Raw genomic sequence first — 22936 nt, forward strand, 5'->3', positions numbered from 1 at the left:
GTCGTGTCCATACTTGTCCCAACTGTTCTGCGGTGTTTTAAAGCTGCAGCCTGCAGAGCATCTGGTTAAAACTGTGTGCTCAGTTCTAAGTTGATTCAAATTTGGGTCAAAAGTTAACCTGTTTGATTTACCACAAAAATGAATGCATGAGGTTCTTTGATATGATGAGCGTAATGTTCATAATTGGATATTTTAAAAAGAGCTGTAAATATTTTCGAAATTGTTTTCTTTGTGTTTTGATTTGATCTCTACGGTCGTATCCAGATGTGCCATGCGGAGCATGTTATTGAACTTGTTTTAATGACACATTATCACCTAAATGAATCTCCATAGAAAAGATTATCAACAAGAATGTGTCCATAGTACACTGATGCCCCACTCACAATATAATTCTATGTTCTGTGGACTAAAATTGGGTCAAAAATCTTATTTGGCATTTATGTTAGAAAGATCATATCATAGGGAACATGTGTGCTAAGTTTTAATTTGATTGGACTTAAACTTCATCAAAAACTACCTTGACCAAAAAGTTTAACCGGAAACGGGACAGGACTCATAATGCCCCTCTACTATGGTAGGTGGGGCATAAAAAGGAAAAGCAATTCTAAACTATTTCCTTTGGTTTTGTGACCTAAGTGATCATAATTTGAATTTGACCCCAAATGGCCTAATTTAAGTACCTAAACATTCTAGTACATGAACTGAGATGATATTTTTGTCAGAAATCTTGCCAAGTTGGAAAGTTGACATACTATATTAAAAAAAATCAAGTCAAATTTGTATATAAACAAGAATGTGTCTAACAGATGTACACAGATGCTCCACTGACCCTATCATTTTCTAAGTTCAGTGGACTGTGAAATTGGGGTAAAATCTCTAATTTGGCATTACAATTAGAAAGATCATATCATAGTGAACATGTGTACTGAGTTTCAAATTGATTGGACTTCAACTACATCAAAAACTACCTTAAGAAACTAAAAACCTTAACCTGAAGCAGGACAGATGGACGAACTGTTGAAGGGATAAAAATAAGTCAAAATCAGTGTCAAAACTACAAAACAAAATAGAAAATGAACGAATAGAGAAGTTTCAATACATATGAATAAGTCAGCAACCCAACTACATAAATAATTTAAAAGCCATCTTTATTTTACATCATGTTGGATAAACTAATACAAATGAATGTCCAGCACCACATCCAATAGTTTTAATCATGTGACCATTTAATTTGTCCACCAGAGAAGGAGTCATCACATTGTCTTCATTTCCATTCCCACATAATCCATGCTCATTCCATCCCCATGTTAGTAGTCTCCCTTTATCTGAAATTATACAATACACATATAAACAAGAGGCTCTAAAGAGCCTGTGTCACTCACCTTGGTCTATGTGCATATTAAACAAAGGACAAAGATGGATTCATGTCAAAATTATGAAATTGTTAAAAATTTACTATATTGGGCAATAACTCTTTAAGGGATCTATTGACCATTTTGGTCATGTTGACTTATTTGTAGGTCTTACTTTGCAATACATAATTGCTGTTTAAAGTTTATATCTATCTATAATAATATTGAAGATAATAACCAAAAGCTGCAAAATTTTCTTAAAATTACCAATTGAGGGGAAGGAACAAATGAACGGACAAACAAACGAGTGCACAGACCAGAAAACATAATGTCCATAAATGGTACATAAAAACTGTATTAAACACTTGATAGAAACCTGTTAATGCAAGATTGTGTTCTGATCCACACCGTACACATTTTATGTTGTCATGGCAACCAATTACTTGTGGTGACAGGTCAAGGTCAACTGCTCTACCTAGCTGTCCATAGTTTCCCCTTCCCCAACTGTAAATCTTCTTTTGATCTGAAATATAAGGACAATGAAACACAATGAACGAATCTAAAGCTAACAGACATCACATCCCCATACAAGTCCCCTCCCAAAAATGGTCCCCAATTTCACATTTTCAATATTATCTAAAGTTTTGATCAGCTGGAATTTTGATCCAGATATACATGCAAGTGTGGCAATGCAGAAAAAGCATTATAATGATCCATGAAAAAAAGGTCATGGTCAGATGAACCAAGCCAGCAAAACATGTACACCTCACAATAATAAAATAAAGTTGACCCATGGTTACACAGAGTCATAGAAAGACCTACCCATGTCACTATAACCCTGATTTCTGAGGTGAAGGTCAGGTGAACCCTTTCTGACAAACATGTAAATCTTGCAAGGAACCCATATACTAAATATAATTATTCCATTATAAATATGAGAAAATTCACATTACAAAAAACCCTTTCTCATGAAGTTCCTGAATCATGAAAATGAGGTGAAGGACAACAGACCTATAACAGATGGACATTTGATAACATAAGGCACCACTATACAATGTATGAAGTCTTATGATCTACACACCTCTGAAAATATACCTGTTTCTTATTCTGAGATGTTTATCACAGGCATGTCAAAAATGGTGTCAGTAGGCATCAATGAGACAGCAACTTAACATAACAACTAAACTATTTCAAGGTCACATAATTAAAAGGGACACTATCTGTCAAATTCATGGTCACTGATTTGACTCAAATTCTCTTATTTGATTTATAACAATGTAAAACATTTATCCAAACTATCAAAAGTCTAAAATAAACAGTTTACAGAGCATGGGGAAGATAATATTTAGGTTCGTTTCGTGTGTATTTTAGTCCAGACGCCATCTTATTACGTATCGATTTGACCTCAGATGACCATATAAGCGATGTAAACATAAATAAAAATATGAATAGATTAAACCAACATGTGCAATTGGATTTTTATAGGTCTGTTTGATTTTATTTTATAGATTAAAAATATATGTTTCTCATTGTTTTTAATCGTGTAAGTAATCCAATTAGTAATCAAATGATTTACCGTAGTTTCACTTTTATTGTTGACAATTTTCTTTAAATAACAGGTACACTTACAATGCATGCGTTGTCAATCTCTAGCTAGGGGTTAAATTGAAGTTCACATGAATACAGATTTAAAGAGGTCGACTCATTCACTTGCAAGTGAATTACTAATTATCACTGTTTCTTAGCTTAATTTGACAAAATTGAACCTTTTTGGATGCAAAAAACGAATTGTTATTTCACTATTTTACTTTCATTATTGATTGAACAGGAAAAATCAAACTTAAGATTTTTTATATATCTCGTAGCTAGTGCCCCTTTAAGAGGAACATTCACACAAAAATCAAGGGTATCAAAAATGTATTCAATTTGCAGAATTGAATTTTCAATCTGAATATAATTATATACATCACTATTTTGTTAAAATATCAAATCGTTCTGTGGATTCATAAGCTTACTGGTATTAGAAAGTTTGATAAAATTAACTGTAGTGTAAATATCAGAATGTTCATCTAATTGATATTACTATTGTTTACTAAAGTTGGTGGAAAATAAAATAAATGTGGCATCCAGCAATCAAAGTTTAATAGCTGTGGCCTTATCTTCTATTACGACTTTAGATCCTCTGTTGTTGGATTGCTGTCCCACTAAAAGAAACCCAACATCTTCTTATATTGATGGGACCTTATTTGCTGTGGGTAGATTAATGTACCTGTTAATGCCAGCATATGTGTCCATCCAGCCTGTATGTCTGTGACCTTGCCCTTGAAGAAGGTGGTCGGTACTAAATATGGCTGTTGTATGACCTTATCTGTTGACAGTTGTCCATAAGTGTTATCACCCCAACTTATAATCTCACCATGATCTAAAATACAAACAGGATTTGTCTCAATATGGCAAAAATTAAAATAGCATTGTAGTCTAAAGCAAGTGAAACTGCGAGCTACTGCTCACTGATGATACCCCGCCGCAAGTGGATAATATTAATAGTGTAAAAATATGCAAGTGTTCGGTAAACAGGAAGTTGTCGAGTGATGAATCTGAAAACGCATCACACAGTATAGCTGACTTATATAAATCCTGAAACCAAATTTCAGAAATCCTTGTATTGTAGTTAATGAGAAAAATGCGACGAAAATTTTCAACTTGGCTATCATGTGTAAAATCATACAAGTGTTCGGTAAACAGGAAGTTGTCGAGTGATCAATCTGAAAACCCATCACACAGTAAAGCTGACTTAGATAAACCCTGAAACCAAATTTCAAAAATCCTTGTATTGTAGTTCCTGAGAAAAATGCGACGAAAAATATTCATGGTACGGACGGACTGACTGACGGACTGATGGAAGGACAGACAGAGGTAAAACAGTATACCCCCCCTTTTTTAAAGCGGGGGTATAATTACAAAATTGCAATAATATATGCATGCAATAATTTCTGAAATTAAAGTACATGTATATCCAATGATTTTTTTCAGTTTGTGGTTCAAGGTTTTTTTCAAAGTACATATTTTGTATACTGTTAACTAACTTATTTTCGGGGATACTTTATTTCGCATTTTACCCTTCCTCAACCACTTCGCGGCTATTTAATTTCGCAATTTTTTGATTAACTTGATAAAGTTTAGTAAGGAAAGACCCAAGATTAACAAATTCATGACGATTTATATGTTTTTTTTTTAATTTCTACTCATGAAAGTCGCAAAAATAAATTGCTCGTGAAAATAAGTTTGTTTACAGTAGTTAGACTATACAAATCCTTGGTAAAAGTATCTAACCTGTCAAAGCTGAGAAGAAATATGACCCTGCTGTAATCTTGATAACCATTCCTTTTGTGCCTTCAGGTAGGTGAACTATCAAAAGGCAAACAAAATATTCTTCATTAGTGAGATGTAAGAATATTCTACAGTGAAATCTAGCATTTATTGTCTTGCTGGTGATCATTGTTTTTTATAGATGGAAATCAACATTTTCTATGAGCTAGAGGCTCTTGGAGCACCATGAAAAGCCATCAATGAGGGGGAGGGAGAGGGGGGTTGGGGGTTAAGGACATTTTTCTGGATGTCAGGATCGGGTTTTTTTAAGCTCTGGATTTCGGGATTGATCCTTCAGGAATTATCTTTTTCAAATTTCGGGATGTCAGGATTTAAATTTCTTTAAATTTGGGACCTCAGAATGTCATGTTTTTTAGCCCGGGATTTCAGGACCAGCACACCTCCAAACCCCTCTTATCTCTAAGTTAGTTGTCATCCAAATATAAAAGACCATTTAAGAAAGAGGTAGGAAGCAAAAATATTCAAAAGTTGAATGACTGATGCTATTGATCAGAATTTAATGCATTCTGGGTGATATTTTCAAAAAGGTAAACCAAAACGTTGTGATTGGTTGAAAACGCTATTACAATGGAAAATCAATCAATGAAGTAATATTGATTTCCTTTTGGTGAACAACAAGCAGATTACCCATAGTTCTTCAAATTCTGAACGGGCGATGTAATGTCACACTCCGGAATTTTACGGATCTGTTCCGTCATTATGTTGAATTTTATTATGATGTCTGCCAATCGGCAACAGCGGCAAAGCCAAACAAACTTTTTTTTATGGTATTCAACCCTCCACAGGGTGAGTTTTCTGTTAAACTGAAGTTTATAACCTTTATTTGTATGTCCGATTTACGTATTTAAAGTCTAAGGTCAGCCCTTTTGATTTAAATTGTGATTTCAAACGATTCTCAGGAGTCATATCTCGCGTCACACTTATTTCGTATTTTACATGTTAAATTAAGCATTCCGATGTTTATTTGATGATTATTTTTATTCCCACATTTATTATACACAATTCCTAGTCAATTTGAGCTTCTTAATTTGCGATTTTTGATTTCACTCCGTCAGTTTGTCAAAATAGTTTTTGTATGGAACGCCATTAGAGCCATATATTTTGGCGTACGTTTTTTCTTAAAACAGTATGTGTATGGAACGCTTTTCGTGTTATAATTTTGTTATTCAAAATGTAATTTTATGGCATTTTTAGATCATTTTTTGTTGTTTCATAAGATAGACATATTTTTCAATGTATGGAGAACATTGTTTACACTAATTGTCCAATTTTTTTGTGAAAAATTGTTGATTGTGAACATTGTGTTTATTAGATTCATTTTTGTATATTTTCAGTTTTTTACCCTCTCTGGAGGTCTGAAATAAAAGATAGTAACAACTCAGGTTCAGCTTATCTTTGACATTACAGTAAAAAAACCTCGGTATCGGGAAGAAAAACCATGGATTCAGAAAGAACTTTTCGTGAGGCAAGAAGACTTACTCCAGAAGGACAATTGATGTTCGAGGAGAATGTAAGACAGTTTACTTCAAAACTACGAATTCAACATAGATATATAGACATGATTTTTGGAGATATACATGAGCACACCCATATGACTAAACCATTAGCTTGTACTTATAAACAAGAACTAGTGAAACATTTTAAGGAATATGAAGAAATTTCTCGCAAATATGACGACTATTTGGTTTCTCAACGATGTGATGAAAGTTCTCGTGAACGATCTTCACATAATTTGATTGCTAGTTCGTTACAACAGCAAGTCTCTAAAGCAATAGAAAAACTGGAAGCAATGTTGCAAACCTTTGATATGGAAGAACTAAATAAAATTAAAAGTGAACAATTAACAGAAATCATTCAACCACCGGACGCATTTAGAGAACCGTCAAATATTGGTGACGATAGAAAATCTAAATGTTCAAGAGGAAGCTCACATCTTTCTCGACAAAGAGCCAAAGTTGAAGTCGCAAAGACCAGAGCAAAATTTGCACAAGAAGAAGTTGAACTTATGCGTAAACAAACAGCCATACAAGCAGACATGAAACTTCTAAGTGTGAAACGCGATATAGAGGAAGCAGAATGTGAACTCAGAGTCTTGAATGAAAATTTTGATGAAGATTGTGCTATTTCAGAGCCAAATAAAGAAGACGTGCAAAGACGTACTGCAGAATTCATACTAAAACAAACCGATCAAAATGCAAATACGCCTAAAACTCAAAATTTAAATGTTGATGCACCTACATTTAAACCAGCAGTAGTAAATCAAATGCCTACTGCCACATTTACTCAGACAGACGCCTGTAGAGAGTTTACACAATTCATTGTTAAAAAGGACTTGTTGTTATCACGGCTCTGTAAATATGATGACACACCTGGTTATTTCTTAGCTTGGAAAGCAAGTTTTACAAATGTAATGCGTGAATTAAACGTTACTCCGTCTGAAGAAATAGACTTATTGGTAAAATGGTTGGGACCCGAAAGTTGCAAACAAGCATTGAGCATTCGAGCAGCTAATGCAGGAAACGCATCTCAAGGTGTAGCCAGAATTTGGGCTAGACTTCAAGACAGATTTGGAAGTCCCGAAATTGTAGAAAGTGCTTTGCGTAAGAAACTTGATAACTTTGCCAAAATCGGCAATAAAGACAACAAACGTTTATTCGAACTTTTTGATATAGTGTCAGAAATAGAAGCAGTTAAAGAGAATGACATGTATAGAAGTATTTTTAGTGTTTATGACTCATCAGCTGGTGTAAACATTATTATAGCAAAACTGCCATATAATATCCAAGAAAAATGGACAACAGAGGCCACCAGATATAAGACTCAGAACCACATGGTATATCCACCATTCACAGTATTTACCCAGTTTTTGCAAAGGATTGCAAAAATGAAAAATGACCCCAGTTTTTTCTTTGAGGATTGTCGAGAAGTCAAAGTACAGAAAACTACAAATACAACAAACAATCGTTATGGAAACACAAGAAATCAGTTATCTTGTGCACGTACTGAAACCTCATTGTTGAAACCATTCGCTGAGAAAGTAAAAATTTCAGATTCGGTATGTCCTGTGCATGGAACAAGTCATATACTGAATGAATGTAGAGGATTTCGCATGAAACCAATTTCAGAACGAAGGGAGTTCTTAAAAAAGAATGGAATTTGTTTTCGCTGTTGTGGGCCTAAGCGCCATCTTAGAAGAGACTGCAAAGAGTTCTTGAAATGTTCAGTCTGTCAAAGCCGGGAACACCCTTCTGCTTTACATACCGATATAGGAAATATTAGAAAGAACGAACCCCCAGAATCTCACGAGGGGGAGAATGAATCAGGAGAAGTTAAAACAGCATGCACACAAATATGTGGTCAAGTATCTGGCACCAGTAAGTCATGTTCAAAACTTATGTTAGTAAGAGTGTATCCAAAAGGACAACCTGAACAATCACACATGATGTATTCTTTAATAGATGATCAAAGCAACAAGTCATTGGCCACTTCCAACTTCTTTTATTTGTTTTCTGATAATGGACCAGAAACTGAATATGTTTTGTCGTCTTGTGCTGGAAAATTTACAACATCTGGACGTTTAGCAAAGGACTACGTGATAGAAGCTTTAGATGGGTCATGTGCGTTTGACTTACCAACGATCATAGAATGTAATGACATTCCGAACAATAGACAGGAAATAGCGTCCCCTAATGTGGCTATTCAATATCCTCATCTTGTAGACATTGCTCCTTACATTCCTGAAATCAATGAGCATGCACAGATTGATCTTTTGATAGGAAGAGATTTGATATCAGTACACCATGTACTCGATCAGCGTCTTGGCAAAGGTAACCTCCCATATGCACAAAAGCTGCCTTTAGGTTGGGCTATAATTGGTGAAGTGTGTCTCGGGAAAACTCATCCGCCTGGCATTCTAGATTTCGTTAATGTGAACAAGACTACCATTTTGAGTAATGGCCGTGCTACTTTTCTTAAACCTTGCCAAAGAGAATTACAAGTAGGTACAAACATTTTCCGTACAACTGATAACGATGAAAAAATTGGAGCATCAATCGAAGACGATACATTCTTGAAGATCATGAATTCAGGTTTTGTTAAAAATTCAGATGGTTGTTGGGTTGCTCCATTGCCCTTCCGTGAGCATCGGCCAATATTAGAAAACAACAAACAAGTAGCTTTGAAGAGAGCAAAATCTTTCGATTACAGCTTGAAAATTAATTCTACAAAACGAGAACATGTCATACAATTCATGCAGAAAATCATCGAAAACGGTCATGCTGAAATAGCGCCACCAATGTCTATATCGTCTGAATGTTGGTACTTACCTATGTTTGGGGTATATCACCCCAGAAAACCTGACAATATCCGAGTGGTATTTGATGCGTCCGCAGTGTGTAATGGTCATTCATTAAATAACGTTCTGTTAAAAGGACCAGACCTCACAAACAGCCTGTTAGGGATTTTACTACGTTTTCGAAAAGAGGCTATAGCAGTAACTGCTGACGTCGAACAAATGTTCTATAATTTCAAAGTGAGTGAAGAACATCGTAATTACCTTCGTTTCATTTGGCATTCTGATAATGACATAGAAAAACCATTGATTGATTACCGTATGACTGTTCACGTATTTGGCAACAGTCCCTCGCCGTCAGTGGCAACTTATGGACTTCGAAAATCTGCTGAGACTGCTGATCAAGATGTGAAGGATTTTGTAAATCGCAACTTTTACGTAGACGATGGTCTGTTGTCGTGTCAAAATGTTGAGACAGCTGTTGATTTAGTTAAGAGAACACATAGTGCATTGTCAAGTGGTGGTAATCTTAGGTTACATAAAATAGCCTCAAATAGCAAACATTTGTTAAGCCAGTTTCCCGTTGATGATCTGGCTAAAAATCTCAAAGATCTGAAATTTGAAAATGACTGCTTACCTTTGCAAAGAAGCCTAGGTATGGCTTGGGATATTAACAATGACTGTTTTACCTTTCAAGTAGCGCATGACATCAAGCCATTTAGCAAGCGTGGTGTATTATCAACGATCAATTCACTGTTTGATCCGATTGGCTTCACAGCCCCTGTTTCAGTTCGTGGTAAACTTCTCTTACGTGATATGATGACTTCACTAGGACACACTGAATGGGATGAACCATTACCTGATACTTACCTACATCCATGGAAGCAGTGGATTAATACGTTACCTGATCTTGAACAATGCTGTATTCCGCGTATGTATAGTGACATCTCATATGCAGAAGCTTCGAACAGAGAAGTTCATATCTTTTGTGATGCTTCAAAAGAGGCAATAGGTGCAGTGGCTTATTTGAGATTAATTGACTCACACCATGTAACAGTTAGTTTTTTATTGGGAAAAGCGAAGGTTGCGCCTTCACATGGGAATACTATTCCTCGATTAGAACTGTGCGCTTCTATTCTTGCCGCAGAATTATCAGATCTTGTCAAAGAGCATTTAGGTATAGATCAAAGTGAAATGTACTTTTACTCAGACAGCAAAATAGTGTTAGGTTACTTGACAAATGAGTCAAAGAGGTTTCATGTATACGTTGGAAACCGAGTGCGACGAATTCGAGTCTCTTGTGATCCAAAACGATGGAGTCATGTTTCAACTGAAAATAATCCAGCAGATATTGCAACACGAGGGATTAACCCTGCAGAGTTATCAAATAGTTTATGGATAAAGGGACCAGCATTTCTTTATGACATATCCCTTGAAAATACAGATAACGGTCCACATCAGTTGGTTGATGCTGATAGTGACAAGGAGATTCGCCCAGAGGTGCAAGTAGCTAAAACACAAACTGTAGATCAAAATAATGTACATAGATTAGGCACACATAGATTTTCAAAGTTTTCAGAATGGAGAACTTTAGTCAGAGCAATTTCCTTATTGAAACAACGTGTTAGAAATCGAGCACATCATAACGATAAACCTGAACATTTAGATGCATACAAACAACCAGATGCTTTGAAACAAGCTCAACAATTCATAATTCATGAGGTTCAAATGGAAAATTATAGAGACGAAATAGACAGTATCAAACATGGAACATCGTTACATAACAACAGTTCTCTCTCGCAACTATCTCCAATACTTGATGTTGATGATACCTTAAGAGTTGTTGGTCGCTTACGAAACTACAAAGATTGTTCAGATCTTTCAAAACATCCTATTATCTTACCAAAACATAACCATATATCATTACTTATAGTTCGACACTTCCATGAAAAAGTGGCTCATCAAGGCAGAAGCCTCACAGATGGTGCTATCCGTACAGCAGGTTTTTGGATTTTAGGCAGTCGTCGTTTAGTTTCTTCAGTGCTGCATAAATGTGTGATATGTCGTAAGCTTCGTGGTTGTTTTGGTTGGCAGCAAATGGCAGATTTGCCTCAGGACAGATTAAAACCATCACCGCCATTTACATTCGTCGGTGTTGATACTTTTGGCCCATGGCCCATAGCTTATAGACGCACTCGTGGAATACAAGCTAATCAGAAAAGATGGGCACTTATGTTTACGTGCCTCGTCAGTAGAGCAATTCATATAGAGGTCATAGAGGAGCTCAGCAGTGCTTCATTTATAAATGCGTTGCGACGTTTCATTGCCTTAAGGGGTGAAGTTAAACAGTTCCGTTCAGATAGGGGAACGAATTTTGTTGGCAGTTCAAAAGAGTTAAATATGATCACTGAATTTGTTGAAAAAGACACTGTGAAAAGTTTTCTCTCAAAAAATGACGTCTTGTGGCAATTTAATCCTCCACACGCTTCCCACATGGGAGGAGTGTGGGAAAGGATGATTGGTGTTTCACGTAAGATTCTCGATTCAATGTTATTACGGGAAGGTTCGAAAAATCTTACGCATGAAGTTCTAACTACCTTGTTATCGGAGGTAACAGCAATAGTGAATGCAAGACCCTTGGTTCCAGTGTCAACGGACCCAGAATCACCATGCGTTCTTTGTCCGGCAATGCTTCTAACACATAAAACAAATCAGGACAATGTTTCTTTCCAAACGTTTGAAAAGAAAGACATGTTGAAATCTCAATGGAAGCACACTCAGTTTCTAGCAGAAGAGTTTTGGAACCGCTGGCGTAACGAATATTTAAACCGTCTACAAACTCGACAAAAATGGACTCATGGAAACAGTAATATGAAGGAAGGCGATTTAGTACTTTTAAGAGATAATGAATGTGCTCGCAACTATTGGCCAGTCGCAATTGTTGAAAAGACATTCCCTAGTTCTGATCAGAAAATCAGAAAGGTTCAAATTCGTGTTGTGCGTGATGGGAAACCGGTTAGTTATGTTAGACCAATCAACGAACTAGTAATGTTGGTAGAGCATGTGGAACTAAAAGAAAGTGTATTTCACTTTCTTTTAGTTCCACATGTGACTAATGATTATAATTTTAACTTGTTGAATCTTCAAATAGTCAGAACATTTAATAACAGTTATAACATTTTGCATTGATAATTTGTTCATGTTATTTCAAATTTGTTTATAAACTGGTGATTTCTGTTTGAAATCAGAGGGGGAGTGTAATGTCACACTCCGGAATTTTACGGATCTGTTCCGTCATTATGTTGAATTTTATTATGATGTCTGCCAATCGGCAACAGCGGCAAAGCCAAACAAACTTTTTTTTATGGTATTCAACCCTCCACAGGGTGAGTTTTCTGTTAAACTGAAGTTTATAACCTTTATTTGTATGTCCGATTTACGTATTTAAAGTCTAAGGTCAGCCCTTTTGATTTAAATTGTGATTTCAAACGATTCTCAGGAGTCATATCTCGCGTCACACTTATTTCGTATTTTACATGTTAAATTAAGCATTCCGATGTTTATTTGATGATTATTTTTATTCCCACATTTATTATACACAATTCCTAGTCAATTTGAGCTTCTTAATTTGCGATTTTTGATTTCACTCCGTCAGTTTGTCAAAATAGTTTTTGTATGGAACGCCATTAGAGCCATATATTTTGGCGTACGTTTTTTCTTAAAACAGTATGTGTATGGAACGCTTTTCGTGTTATAATTTTGTTATTCAAAATGTAATTTTATGGCATTTTTAGATCATTTTTTGTTGTTTCATAAGATAGACATATTTTTCAATGTATGGAGAACATTGTTTACACTAATTGTCCAATTTTTTTGTGAAAAATTGTTGATTGTGAACATTGTGTTTATTAGATTCATTTTTGTATATTTTCAGTTTTTTACCCTCTCTGGAGGTCTGAAATAAAAGATAGTAACAACTCAGGTTCAGCTTATCTTTGACATTACAGGCGAATTGGAAAACTATTCTGACAAACAGATTTTACTATTATATATTGGTGATAGAAGAGATAAATGCTTTCAAATTTAATACATTCTTTTTTGGTTTAGAATCATATGATATGGTGTTGATACTTGATTTCATACACAAAAAAAAAATTAAAGTTGTATTTGTTGAACTTTTAAAATCATTTTTGCCTTTATCGATGAAGCAGCTTACAATTGAATAACAAGTCAACAATCAATTCCTATTTCTGTGGATTTATTAATGTTTGTTCGATACCAAATTTTGTGGACTTCGTTGGTACAGGGGAACCACAAATTTAAATGTTCAACGACGTACATATGTCTAAAAGGAATATATACAGACTTTGCAAAAACCATTAAATATCCATGAAAATGCAAGTTTTCCTCAATCAACGAAATTGGTACCCACGAAAATTAAATGAATCCAAAGTATATAAATTGGTCTATACATGTCAAAAAGTAACAAGATGTGATCTGATTAGAACATGTATATTTTACCTTTGCTTACCGATGGTAGGTACTGCACCAATTTTGTCTTTACTTGACTTTCTACTCCCCCAGATATATACCTGTCCAGTATCTGCAAATAATTTGATAGATTTCACTATAAAATTCATACAAATATTCCATGATTTTCCATCCATAAATCGAAGCACTTGTGAGTTCTGAGTGTTACCTGTTCAGTACAATGTATCTGCAAATAATTTGACACATTGCTCGACCACGTGGTTGTCTACATGATGGGGATTATAACTTCCCAGGATTTTGCTAATAGATGTTGTTTTGTTTTAAGTATTGTGTGTGAATGATTTAACTTAAAATCTGGGTCCTCCACCATTTAATGCTCTACTCTGGCTTAGATAATAAACTAATGTTCAAGTTAATCAAATTATATTCTTCAAAACACATCTACATGGATTGGTTAGAATAAATCAAGATATAATACAAATACAGAATGCAATCTGCGATACAAATAACCCAAAGACTGGTTAACGAGAGATAACTCTCTTAAAAGTATGTTAACTTTACAAAACTTCTTGGCCATACCAAACTGACATGTAACATCACTATAAAATTCATAAAAATTTTCCATTCATAAATCAAAGTGCTTGTGAGTTCTGAGTGTAAAGATTGCTTTCATTTTGCAATAAAGTGGATTAAAAATACATTTATGAATTTGAGTTGGAGTTATCTTCCTTTAAACAAATAATGTCAATGATCAGACAACTATCAACTAAAGTTCAACTGAAAGGTTTTTCATTATTGTAGGAATAATACCACCATTCTATTTCATCTATTAGTCTTTATTACATTGGCTTTTTTTGAAAAATTGTGCAGAATGTATCCTTATTTCAAATAAAAAGATATTAAGCATGAGTAAAGTTTTATCCAATCTAATATTACAACAAAAAAATTAACAACATTTTATTGAATACGTGTATAAGATAATTACCATCACTGGAAATAAAGGGGGATAGGACCTTTATTAGGACTCTGGGATCTATGATTTTAAGCTCGGAATTTCGGTATTCAGGAATTCTTTTTCGAATGTCGTGATGTCTGGATTTAAATTTCTTTAAATTTTGGACTTCAGGATTCCATGTTTTTAAGCCCAGGATTGCGGGATCAGGACTCCCCCCCCCCCCCCCCAAAGTAACCCAATCAAATTTTCAAACCTGAAAAGAAGCAAAAATCAGGTGAGGTGGTAGTTTTTGGATATCCACTATGTTACTGGTATGCATAGGTGGTACAGGAACACAAGCAGGTATTATATGGCAAAAAAAATCTGGCTTGTAAAATCTATGTCACTGTTTTGTCAGTTATATGTAAAAACTCACATTCATGATATGGTGATTTGGCTTGCCAATAATAATTCCCCAGCAAGACACTGAAGTCACGTTGATCATTTTACAGTAGGGGTAAAACCCACCAGAAGATTAAAAACAAACGTTGCTAATTTGTTTACTTATTTAGTTTTTGCAATTTCAAATGGGATAATTATTGCTTTTAATATAATGGCTTCATAATTTAATTATATACCTGTTAAAGCAATACCATGACGTAATCCAGCTTCTATTTCAGTGACTTTAGGATTCCCTGGTAAAAACATTCTTACCTGTAAATAAAGATTTATTGTACATGTACATTTTGTAAATATATTAACTTTTTAACCCAACTGTTAATATGAATAAAAAGATGTGGTACGAGTCGAATAGGACAAATCTATTCAAATCACATTCAGGTTAACAACTAATGGCAACCATCAATAATAAGCAAAACAAATACCACATAGTAAAAGTAAAGCGAGCTCTATAAAGTGGGTCTCATTGGGGTCTAAGCTTGATGCGGGATTGTCGATTTTTTGTAAGCGTGACACGTGAAAGTCAAATTATTGTGTCGTGAAAACAGGAAATGAGGTCTTGCAGGACCCAGGAAATGACAAAAAAATGAGAATTGCTTACGTACATAGTGTAAGCGGGATACGGGAATCTGAAAAAACAGTAAGAGGGATCCGGGATCGGAACCCCCCAATGAGACCCCCTATAAAAGGCCTTGAAATGACAAAGGGAAAACAGTTCAAATAATAAAATTAACAGCCTGATTTGTGTACAAAACAACAAACAACCGCCGAAATACAGGCTCCTGACTTTGAACAGGCATGTACAGAATGTGACCTGTTTGAAAATGTTTGCTGGTGCCAAAACCTCCCCCTAACTTTGGACTGGATGACCAATCTAATTAAAATTAAATCTCTCACTCGCTCATTTTTTAATGCTTGGTCGCTGCGTGAGAGATTTAATTTTAATTAGATTGACTGGATTGACTGGATGACTGGTGTACAACATAAAGTTTATAGCTCATTTTTCATAAATTTACTTTGTTTCCAAATTCAGATTTTCAACATTCAGAAATATAGTCCTGGGTAAAAGTGTATTTTTACATATACACACATATATGTATGGAGCATGTTTTGATGTACGCATTTTAATAATGAAAGTACCTTTTCTGGCTTCTGTTATCCTCTCTTAACACCTGTATATCAATGAAATTATGGGAGTTTCTCGCTGCATTAAAGACCCATTGGTGGCCTTTTGCTGTGTCTGCTCTATGGTTGCATGGGTTGTTGTCTCTTTGACACATTCCCCATTTCCATTCTTGATTTTATATGGAATATATATCTCCAAGCTTTTTCTGTTAAACATAATATTATTGTTTTTTTAAAGGATTTGGACAGATAAATTTACCATGGCATACAATGGGAGGTAACTCTTGTTGTACCTAATTGATCACACCATGTACAAGATAGCTTTCCCTTGTTACTTCATCCTGGTTTTAATTAACATGTAGTTTTAAGCAAGAGATAAAATTTAGAATGGAAATGGGGAATGTGTCAAAGAGACAACAACCCGACCAAATAAAAAACAACAGCAGAACATGTTCCAGTCATTTCTTATTTTATAATTGATTTTTTTTTTTAAAACTCTTAATAGTTGTCAATTTGTAAACTCTCAGAACTATAGTAACATGCATGTCCATAATAAGGATGTTGACTTACTGGAGTAGTGATATATTTCTCTGTGATATCTGGTAATCCCAATTGGTTAAATTTATTGGATCCTGTTACGTAAATTATTCCTTTATCTGAAATAAAATTTTACCCTTCAGCATTATATACTGGTATGGATTTTGTCATCTGGTTAATAAAAGTAATAGGGAAAAATGTGTTTTACATGCCCTACCTACCATATCTTGTAATCCTCAAAATTCCCACCCTTAAATCATTGGAAGTTTAGTTGTTTCCTCTTAGTTGTTGAACATGTTAGAATCAATCTTACAATAAAACTTGATGTGAAATAATTTGAGCAAAATAAAGACTTCCTACACCTAAATAGATAGTTTTTTAATGGTCTATCATATCATCAATATATCATATTCAAGCATGTTCAGTGTGACCTATATTTTTTTACTTTTATAAATTGTTACTTGGATGGAGAGTTGTCTCATTGGCACACATACCACATCTTCCTATACCTATTGTTACAAGTACTTTTAACTGATAAGCTTTGTGATTTACCATTTAACATTATAGTAAAGTCCCAGCCACCAACGACTTTAGTTATTATTTCCCTTTCAATTGATCCAACAGGTGTCAGCACTGTTTGGTCTTCTGTTGATCCTAATCCTAGTTGACCTTTGTCATTTGAACCACACACAAACAATTTTCCATTATCTAAAATAAATACTGTATACATGTATATTTATACATATATATAAAACGAAATTTGTTTTACATGCACACGTATAAAAATTGAGGTTTTTATCCATCGCAAACATAGGTTTGAACGTAGTTTTCAATTAAGACCTGTATACCACGATGTTTTTGTATGTGCCTGTCCAAAGTAAGAAGCCTGTAATTCAGTGGATGTCGTTTGTTTATGTGTTGCATATTTTTTTTCGTTTGTTTTTTATATAAATAAGGCCATAAGTTTTCATGCAATGCGGTATGGGCTTTGCTCATTGTTGAAGGCCATACCATGACCTATAGTTGTTAATGTTTGTGTCCTTTTTGGTCTCTTTTGGACAGTTGTCTCATTGGCAATCATACCACATCTTCTTTTTTAAATTTTCAGTTTAACAAATTGTTAATTAACAATCATGACAATAACTATCACATGTCAAGATGGGAATCATTTGACAGCTTACTGATGAAAGATATATATATATATATTAGTTAACCAAAATATTTAATATTTGTTTATAATTTTACTCCAGTTTTTGGTGATGTTGTACCCTTTTAGACTTGCTTATTATACAATGTGATTGATTGAATTTTGGTGTTTTAACACCACTTTTAAGCACCGCTTTTGTGCTATTTCTTGGTGGCCAGTTTTTAATGGTGGAGGAAGCCTGAGTGCCCAGAGAAAACCACTGACCTTCGATAGGAAAACTGACAATCCTAGTAATTAAGATTGGAGTCGAATGCACCTGCACGAGCGAGGTTTGGACTCATAATCTCAGTGTTGACTGGCTAGTGATAACAGTAGTAACTACTAGACCACTTGGCCACGGAGGCCCCTATTATACAATGTGTGTATATATATAAAACCAGATGCTCCACAGGGCACAGCTTTATACGACCGCAGAGGTCGAAACCCTGAACAGTTGGGCTAGTATGGACATAACATTCAAACTGGATACAGCTCTGAATTTGGATTGTGATTAAATAGTTGACACAGCAAAGGTTTCTGACACAGAATGAATGTGGCCTAATGAACTTTAAATATTTTTTTTGCTTTTGAGCAAATCACTATGCTGTTGAATATTAATCCTTTGATATTTCAAGAAATTTTGCTTTTCATTTCTGAAATCTGAAATAAGAAAAATTGAACCCCACCAATTTTTTTCACCTCCCCCTTTCCCTTATTCCAAAAATGATCTTCAAATTTCTAATGGAGTTTTCAACAACAACTACTCTGCAAGAAAAACTAATTACGAACCAGTGGCGGATCCAGAAATTTTCATAAGTGGGGGCCCACTGACTGACCTAAGAGGGGGCTCGCTCCAGTCACGCTTCAGTGATTCCCTATATAAGCCCCCTGCCCCCCCCCCCTTAATCCGCCTCTGATTTCTGTGGTATCAGAAAAGAAATGACATGTGTACTCCAAAAGTGGACAAGGGTCATCAGGATGAGGGTCTTTAAATTCTGTATTAGGCCATTTTTCTCTTTTCGGTTTTCAGTGGTGAATCCAGAAATTTTCATAAGTGAGGGCCCACTGACTGTCTAAGACATGTAAGTGGGAACCCCGCTCAAATCATGCTTCAGTGATTCCCTATATATGTATAATCAACCAAATTTTTCCAACAAAAGCTGGGCCTTGGTCCCCTCCCACCTAACACTGCCTCTGCTTTATACTTTTTGTCCATTATCCTCTTTATTTTAGCACCTCATTATTCTCTTGATTTATTTGTTTGGTCTAATTTTCTCTAATATTCATATTCATGATATTTATTGCCCATTATTTTCTTTTCTGTAAACCCCAATCAACACCCTCATGGACAGATTAAAAATACTAAATCCTTATGAAATTACATGCATTAGCAATAGGCATCTGGAGGGCATGATTTCACAAGACATTAACATTGTCTGTTTTTAAATCTAAAGTGAAAGGAGATGCAAAAGACGGTTTATATTTACTTTGCATTCTTTGAGTAATTACCTGTCAGAACAAGGGTATGTCCACCTCCCCCACTCACAGATGAAACATTACCAAAATCTTCAGAAAGATTTATTTCCTCTGGTATTGATTTGTCTGTACAATGGCCTAATCCAAGCTGTCCATAGCTATTAGCTCCCTGTGTAGATTAATACATTTTTTGTTTAGGGAACAGCCATTCAACTTCCAGGAGGGGGGTTATGTTTTTTGTCTGAGTCAACAACAACAAAAATTGCACAAACCACCAAATTTTTTTTTTTTTTTAATTTAGGCCATAAAAAATAATAGGTTTGTTTGCCCAAACCCTACCTACCCAGAAAAAAGCTGCCTACTCAAATTCTTTTATTGTCCTGATTTGAAGAAGTTTTTTTTATTCAGATAAATACGAAGACTAATAAACATCCGATACTTCAATTTCTTTTTTAAAAAAAAAAAGAAAATGCCTACCTACCTACCCATTGTCTCAACCTTTGGGTAGGGTTTGGGCAAACCAAAATATTTTTAATTGTGGCCTTATCAACACTATATCAATCATTTTTTTTTATTTAACACTACATGTATAACATGTATAAGGTATGGGGAAAATCTATATTTTTTTTTTTGTAATCTGCTTGACAAGAATATTTTTTTCCCATCAAATTGGGGATCAGAATTTTTTTTTCTACAAACAACATAACCCCTCCCCCATGTCCCCCTCCCTTTCCTTGAAGTTAAATGGTTGTTCTTTTACCTACATGTATATAAAAAAAAAAAATTAAGAACATATAAATATTATATATCATTCAATCCAACTTTTTGTGTCCAAAGTTTGGCATTAATGACAGTGGACTTCTTTCCTTAATAAAATATTGTGTTTTGACGCCAGAGTTGTGTGATTTTCAAGATTCTAATTTTATTAAGGCATGGACCATTTGACTTTCGGGGGGGGGGGGTATAGTAAGTATGACATGTATGAGGTAATTTAAAAAAAAAATATATTCTTGTTTGGTTGGCATGAAAAAAAAAATCTGGCTAATTATAAAAACCCAGCCCCCGCCCAAAAGTCAAATGGTTCATGCCTTAGTAAATTAGCTATATAAATATTAGCTCTAGTGAGATTTTCAAATCAACTTAATAATGTGTTAGCCTCCAGGTTTTCTATTTAAAGCACATACATAGTCTTGCACTCACCATTTTGGCTGGATGACACTATTTCAATACTAAAAAATTGAAAACAGGATCAATTCAGGGGCGGATCCAGCCATTAAAAGAGGGGGTTTTCGACTATATGTCCTAATTAAAATGCATTGATAGTCCAAAAAAGGGGGGTTCCAACCCCGAGAACCCTCCCCCTGGATCCGCCACTGCAATTAATTTTCTGTTTTAAAAGTTCTTCAGTACAATGTACTTTATTTGTAAAGGTGTTGCATTTGTACTTCCTTGTAAAGTGTCATGTCTTATAACTCATAACAAAAAGTGGGAAAAAAGGAGGGGGGGATTTTTCCAGTCTCTCAAAACCTGGAAAGCATCAGCATGATCAGATAAAAAACAAAACAAATTAAGGATATTAGAAGTCTGAACGTTCAATCCAATAAAAAAAAATGTAAATTTCGAAGATCATTTTGAATCCCCCCCCCTTTTTTTTTTAATAACATCTGATTCATTTTTAACTTTTATTAAAAGCTGCGACTACTATGTAACAGCACAGGGACTCGGTTAGCAGATTAAAATTTTGTAAATCAATGTTTTTAATTTATTTTTTATTATTTCCTGTCTATTTGCATTACTATATTAACGTATTTAACGATGCCATCACTATTTCTTTGTTTTCTGGCAATGTGCAGTTTACTATCCATATCCATATACTGAAAAAACCTAAAGGGATCTAAGTCGCCATCTTGAATTGCCTTCCCTACTTTAGATAAAAAATAATTAAAAATATTAATAAATTAATATATACCTTACAACAGCCCTCATTTTCTTCCGAAATTATTCTTCTATCACATGCATATTTTGATTTGTGGATTAACAGAACCCTTACGCAGTTTCAGTTGCATTCGTGTCAGAATATTCAAATTTCCCGGCGAAAGCAACGTATCATTCGGAAACTTCCAGGTTGATGCGTTTACTACAACGATAAATCCTTATAAACAGACGAGTGCTGTCCCCTGATTTATTATTACATATCGAGCGCAAAATTATTAACCAATATATATGCATGTTAACGAATAGAACCTTTCTTCAAACGGGGTAACATAAATCATTGACTTTTTCGTAGACACATCAATAAAATGAAGAAGTTACTTAAAATATTGACACGTTCAATGGGATTTATAAGGTTTACTAACAGTACCGGATATAAAAAAAGGGGGAGGGCCGGTTGGTAGGTCAACTTGGAGTAATACTTTGAAAAAGTATATTAACTTATCATACATGCATGTATGAAGTTCAATCAGTAGGCCCCTTTTCCATATACATACATACTCCTCTGATTATATAAGTGTTGTACTGCATAAATCCATGATTTGAAAAATATCAGGACGATGTCAGAAGATCTCAGAAATACAACCCGATAGTTTGGGACAATCATTTGATATTTTCAATGGGCGGAAGGATAGGAGGATAATCTGATATTGAAACAATACATGCACTAACTGTTCAAAGACATTTTTGTTTGATATTTAATTTATATGAAGGATATCTTGGTGTGGCGTAGGTATGAAGTTAGGGGACAGCACTCGTCTGTTTATAAGGACTTATCGTTGTAGTAAACGCATCAACCCGGAAGTTTCCGAATGATACGTTGCTTTCGCCGGGAAATTTGAATATTCTGACACGAATGCAACTGAAACTGCGTAAGGGTTCTGTTAATCCACAAATCAAAATATGCATGTGATAGAAGAATAAGTTCGGAAGAAAATGAGGGCTGTTGTAAGGTATATATTAATTTATTAATATTTTTAATTATTTTTTATCTAAAGTAGGGAAGGCAATTCAAGATGGCGACTTAGATCCCTTTAGGTTTTTTCAGTATATGGATATGGATAGTAAACTGCACATTGCCAGAAAACAAAGAAATAGTGATGGCAACGTTAAATACGTTAATATAGTAATGCAAATAGACAGGAAATAATAAAAAATAAATTAAAAACATTGATTTACAAAATTTTAATCTGCTAACCGAGTCCCTGTGTGTAACAGTAGTCTTAGTTGAAATAAAAGGTCTAAATTTGTTTGTTTACATGAGGATATTGTTTATCTATTAAAATGATTTTATTCACCGTTACACACCACGTGGTTTATTGTCACTGTTTATGATTTCTGACGTAACGGGGATTTCCATTGAAATACACATTGTGTGCAAATGTTTACCCTTTTATATTCATGAACAGGTGCTCGTTTTTTACTTTTCTCTTCGTAATGTACAATGTCATTTCCCTTTTTGCAGTCGACAACTCAACTCTAGAATTCATGCACAATTTGCAGAATGAATTGATGAATGAAAACCATTCTCACCCAGGAAAACAGTCGTTGGCTATTTAAAGCCCTGCCCACCGCTCTCGGTTCACCTGTAGCCATTTCTGTTGTTGATAACTCGGCGAAATTGACACACGTCACGTGACTTAGCATTACCTGATAGGCTACAAAGACCAATCACACACCAGTGAAGCTGTTCTGATCAAGCG

General features: G+C 34.8%; 1 protein-coding gene and 1 long non-coding RNA gene across 3 annotated transcripts; one reads left to right on the forward strand and one right to left on the reverse strand.

Annotated features, from left to right (window-relative positions):
- Positions 1-1131: 1131 nt before the first annotated feature.
- On the reverse strand, positions 1132-22908 carry LOC143084022 (secretion-regulating guanine nucleotide exchange factor-like). 2 transcript variants are annotated; one of them, XM_076260432.1, is made up of 10 exons: positions 22767-22908; positions 19275-19410; positions 17132-17287; positions 16613-16698; positions 15097-15172; positions 13565-13636; positions 4686-4760; positions 3622-3774; positions 1729-1875; positions 1132-1325 (listed from the first exon to the last, which is right to left on the reverse strand). In XM_076260432.1, exons 1-10 carry the CDS (start codon positions 22878-22880, stop codon positions 1159-1161), a joined length of 1182 nt encoding a protein of 393 aa, XP_076116547.1. In that variant the 5' UTR covers positions 22881-22908; the 3' UTR covers positions 1132-1158. The 2 variants fall into 2 exon arrangements, with proteins under 2 accessions (XP_076116547.1, XP_076116548.1); XM_076260433.1 differs by lacking the exon at positions 22767-22908 and adding an exon at positions 20442-20460.
- On the forward strand, positions 5411-12743 carry LOC143084023 (uncharacterized). The gene is made up of 2 exons (XR_012980988.1): positions 5411-5528; positions 6077-12743. It is a non-coding gene; the product is annotated as an uncharacterized LOC143084023 (long non-coding RNA).
- Positions 22909-22936: the final 28 nt, after the last annotated feature.

The sequence above is a fragment of the Mytilus galloprovincialis genome, chromosome 7, assembly GCF_965363235.1.
Source record: "Mytilus galloprovincialis chromosome 7, xbMytGall1.hap1.1, whole genome shotgun sequence".
Taxonomy (NCBI): Eukaryota; Metazoa; Mollusca; class Bivalvia; order Mytilida; family Mytilidae; genus Mytilus; species Mytilus galloprovincialis.